At 40.1% G+C, this 4,993-nt stretch overlaps 1 protein-coding gene across 2 annotated transcripts; it reads left to right on the top strand.

Annotated features, from left to right (window-relative positions):
• Window positions 1–1,714: 1,714 nt before the first annotated feature.
• LOC104623935 (interleukin-8-like) lies at window positions 1,715–4,349 on the top strand. 2 transcript variants are annotated; one of them, XM_010291168.1, is made up of 4 exons: window positions 1,715–1,836; window positions 2,610–2,741; window positions 3,511–3,594; window positions 4,155–4,349. In XM_010291168.1, the coding sequence occupies exons 1-4, from the start codon at window positions 1,772–1,774 to the stop codon at window positions 4,183–4,185; spliced, it is 312 nt and encodes a 103-aa protein (XP_010289470.1). In that variant the 5' UTR covers window positions 1,715–1,771; the 3' UTR covers window positions 4,186–4,349. The 2 variants fall into 2 exon arrangements, with proteins under 2 accessions (XP_010289470.1, XP_010289468.1); XM_010291166.1 differs by having other exon boundaries at window positions 1,743–1,832; window positions 2,606–2,741; window positions 4,155–4,185.
• Window positions 4,350–4,993: the final 644 nt, after the last annotated feature.

Below are 4,993 nucleotides of genomic sequence, written 5' to 3'. Positions count from 1 at the left end.
GTTCAGCAGAACCTCGTTCCAAGTAAACTGGTTAAAGCTCCAATATCTACAATCTGATGCCAGTGAAACCACCCTGTTAATTTAACATAACATACACAATGTAATACAACAGAAACAATAAAATGTAACCTTCAGTACCTGGGAAAATCCTCTCCTTTTTCACACCTTCGGAGAACTGAACATATTGTTCAGTAAAGCTCCTGAGGACATACAGCTAAGGAGAAGCACCATTAGGGAGTCAGAATCGGTATCTTTTGTTGACCCAATACCCACTAAGAGGTAAGGGAGACAAACTTGGTGATCTCTTGTCTTGGGGCAGCTGACATAGTGATGGGAAACAGATGAATTTGCAATGGCAACGTTCCTTTCATCAAGTAAGTTAATGACAAATGGTACACAGTAAACCACAACAAATTATGGGCAAACTATTAAACTATTACTACAAATAAACTATAATGCTTTACATGCGAAAGGTAATCGAGTTTTTACAAACTCCTCAGAGTCTGGGAGAAGTATCTCCATAAATCCACAGATCACAGGAACATGAAGCTTTGAGGTTGGAGGTGACAAGCAGCGAAAGTCATCGTGGTCAAAAGGACAATGTTTTCACTGCACCGAAACAGAACGGATTCTCCTAATCACACACACTCCAGACGGGTTAAAAGCCCAAGTCTTAATTTAAGCAAGAGATAAGCATTTGAGTCCAAGTCTTCCCTTGAAATTGTCTCCCTCGCAAGGTAGTATCTCTACCAGCCACAGAAAATAAACACTTGGCAATCATGCAACAAGGTTCTTTTCTTTAACAGAGATGTCTATAGCAGCGCCATAATACTTAATGTTATTTCCCTTTGCTAAGACCTAGGGTTACGGTCACTGAAAAAGGTTACAGAAAAGATTTGTTAAAAATATCTAGACTTACAAAGGAAACAAAAGCAGTTGAGCTCAGCAGGTCATGCTCTTTTGCTTGCATACAAAGTTTCCTCTGTTTATCATTCATTCGCATGTGTGACATGAAAAATGCAGGCATGATTTTCAAAGCTGTCCAGAATTTAGTATCTGCTTCCCACAGGAAGGTTTGAATACCGCAGCCTCAATTCCTTCACTGAACAAATAGTATTAGGGATGAATTTACTTCATAAGATGCTACTTGGACAGAAAAAAAAAAGAAAAGAACAACAAATTAAAATCATGAACATCAAAATAATGCTGACTCCAGTGCAAAAGCTTTTCAGTGATTTCGGCACTGCTCAATTTCCACTCCAGTTGGCTTAAAATCAGATAAGTAAAAGCTACCATCACTATAAATGGAGATAAGAAATTAAATATCTCGAGTCTAGATCTGGCACGCTGACGAAGAACAGTTATGACCCTGAAGAAAACAGTAGAAAGTTAATACAAAAACATAACTGAAACCATCATAAAGTTATGCATTAGAAAAAGCACAAAATTTACAAAAGTCTACAAAAGAAATCGGAAGGCATGGCTATTATTTACATATCTTAATAAATTAATGCATTATATCATTCTCAGCAGAATAATTCCTCGTCATCTAGGAAGGAGTTTCACAACAGTCATGTGACTCATTTTTACTGCATCTGGGAAATTCCTCTAACGCAATCTCCATGCTAGCAGAGCAGACATGCTGGACACAAAACGGTATATAAGCGAGATGGATCGCCCAGACCAGGCATCAGCAATCCTCCGGGACAAGAGAGCTCAGCAGGCCACAGAATCAGAGCTGAACGACCCAGCGAAAAAGTCCCGTCTAATCATGAACGGCAAACTTGTGGCTGTCCTGGCTCTTTTCCTGATCTCAGCGGCTGTGTCTCAAGGTAAGTAAACGCCTCCCAAGATCCCCATGGCTGTAGTATTGTCTAGGCATCTACCGAGATGCTTGACCTTGCAGAGAGGTAGCTTTGTATTTGGTTCAGCAAATTAGTTTCTTTTGAGAGATTTTCAGCAATTTCTCTTCAGTCAGAAAACTACCACGTAGCCCTAGTACTGAAGAGTTACTGACATCTTGTGGGAAAAATTTTAAGGTTGCAACTTAAATTTGCTTTGTTTCTTTGTTTCATTTGACGCGGATGCTGCTAGAGATAGGATCTTCTTCTTCAGCATTTGAATGTTTCTCTCCCTTCCCACACAAAAAACAGTTTATGACCTCATATTTGTTACTTAATGATCATGCTGCCTTGAGCAAGTAATAAACAGCTGGGAATGGAGAACAAACAATATGAACATATAAGCATGGACAAGTCTCCAATGAATGAAAAAATCTAGAGCTCTGTCTTCCATACAGTTGCCAGTTTGTCGATCCACATATTAAAACGATGCAACTAACCGTACAGTGTTGTCAGTACAAGTAACCACTACGTATGTGGTTTTATTTCAAAAAGATGCAGTCATTTAGTTTTAAATGCACTTGGACATCAGCTCCTCCGAAACAAATAAGCAACTGATCTTGATACCGTGAGGATTTAGGCAGCTTGGACAAATGCAGTGTTTTAATTGAGAATGTCATTAAAATAGAGCGGTCATGCTTTATGTCTGATGCCGTGACGGTAAGACCGCCTCTGAAACCACGATGTTCCTTTTCTGCTCACAGGCAGGACCCTGGCAAGGATGGCAACGGAGCTCCGGTGCCAGTGCGTAGCCACTCATTCCAGGTTCATCCCTCCTAAATCCATTCAAGATGTGAAGCTGACACAGAGCGGCCCCCACTGCAAGAATGTCGAAATCATGTAAGTACCTCTGCAAAAGCCTCCTTCTTCTTCACCTACGCTCTGCTGCTGTGGCCACTGCAGGGGCTTTTGGGCTTCATGGCAAGTACGACAGTTAGCAGGCTGACATGGATTTGATTATTCTTTTGAGAGAGATGGTTTTAAGTAATACACCATGTTTTTCACCGTCTCGATGGCCATACGTATTCCTGAACCGATCATTATTTAGCTGTCATGGGACATATTAAATATCTCTGGTGGTAGTATGTGAATTTCACGGACTGGTCAGTTCTTAAAACACGTGGTAATAACGTAGTTTAAATCCTGCATTCATTAGGAGGCAAGACTCCCATTACGACAGTCTCCGTCAGTCTCGGAGAGAAAAATTAAGTTTCCACAAGCAGATTTAGGGAAACAAGGAAACAAATAGCATGGAGAGGGACTAAAATGCTGAAACCCTTATACTGTTGAAACACCTTTGCGCCGCTGGAAGTTTCAATTGCTGTGTAAAGCTTTACTAATGTAAACAAATTCAAACCGAGTACCCATATATATTGAAAAAGATTCTTGGGAATGTGTGACTGATATGAGAGCAGGCGTACAGGCTCGCACAACTTCTGGATGGTTTTAGCCTCCTCAGTTGTGGAACACATAACAAAATGGCCAAGTCTAACCTAGAGCAGCTGGGATGAATTTATAGTAACTAATCCAAAAATGCAATATTACCTTCCATGAGTAAAACAAATCCATGTAGGAGTTTCCTGACTTTTCTTCATTCCCTGTTTTGCAGAGCTACTCTGAAGGACGGCAGAGAGGTGTGCTTGGAGCCCACTGCTCCCTGGGTACAGGTGATCGTAAAGGCAATTTTGGCCAAGTAAGTACCATTCCCTTTCAGTTTGGGCAGTTGTGTGGTCAACCTCACAAAAAAGCCAATTTGTAGGATTTCTAAGTGATACTTTCCATTTTCTCTTAATCATATTTAAAGAACAAGGAAGCTTGCTGCTTAATTACAGATTTAGTCTGACTCTGCTGCAAGGTCCTTGTTCAAGCCGATACATCACTACTAAACCTTTGAGTACTGGCAACTCGCCTGGAGGGAAAGGTTTGGCTCCCTTTTTGAAAAATGAGCCTTTAAAAAAGTCCTCTTCCCCTTACTTACAGTTGCACGTGTTAATAATTCTTATTTCTGAAATTCTTGATGCGACTAAATGCAGAAATTCATGCTGCAAAAGTTTCCTAGCTGGGCACCAGATATGCACATGCTGGGATTTCAGTAATTGCTTTTGAAACATGAACTTCATTCTCTCTGTGCCTCAGGATAGCACATAGAGTTGGAAATAGACCACCCATCCTTAACTGTTCGTGCAGTGCTAAGCAAGGATAACCGTTCTTGAACTTCCTTTTAAATTATCCTCTTCCCTCACCTCTTAACAGGGCTCAGCAAAATTCTGACTCGCCACTCTAAGAAACATCGGGACAGAAAAAATACAGGAACTGCTCCTGCTCCTCCATTGAGAGAAACACTCAGGAAAAGCATCGGTCGAGCAGTGTACACCTTCCACCTCCTGCATCAGTTTTATTATGTTATTGATGGTTTATGTTATTTATTTATTTAACTGCATCTATTTAAGAAAGTCTTTCAAAACGGTCAGTGTTGTCTGTGGGACACGCCGTTCATTGACACTGAAGATGCTGAATAGGAAAAGTGGTTTGCTAAAGGAAGTGAAGAACCCTTGGCAGCCACTTCAGCCAAACACAACTAGTTAAGTGCAATGCCCTTACAGCACAGCCTATTTACACTAAGCCTTACTATTTTGCGATTACACCAGCAAACTGATAATTCCTCCTGCTCCCCTGGAGTGCACTAGTATGTTGTGTCAACAACAGTTTCCTGAACAACAGTCAGCCTGTGGCTAGACTGTGAACTGTGATTTCTGACTTCAAAAATCTAGCCTACAGAATCTGTGAGACAGTCAGTTTGGTATTTATTTATTGTGATTTTCATGGCATTTATAGATGTATTTATTGAGTAGTTTCTATACAGAGAGAAAATGATGATAATTTATTTAATTTCTACTGGACTTTCTACTGCTACTGTTAATTTCTTAACAAATACCCACAATCTCATTGCTCTGTACAAGGACTTCGTTGTATGTCTAATTAGCTGTTCAATCAGCTAAAGGAAAAAACTGCATCTTATGTACACAGAATTTGCTTGTGAGAGTGTAATTATTCCTAACAATGTATTATTAAATGTTTTCTACAAAAAAATC

The sequence above is a fragment of the Phaethon lepturus genome, unplaced genomic scaffold (genome assembly GCF_000687285.1).
Source record: "Phaethon lepturus isolate BGI_N335 unplaced genomic scaffold, ASM68728v1 scaffold2967, whole genome shotgun sequence".
Taxonomy (NCBI): Eukaryota; Metazoa; Chordata; class Aves; order Phaethontiformes; family Phaethontidae; genus Phaethon; species Phaethon lepturus.
The sequence above is the reverse complement of the archived record's forward strand: the minus strand, read 5'-3'. Positions and strand labels throughout refer to the sequence as shown.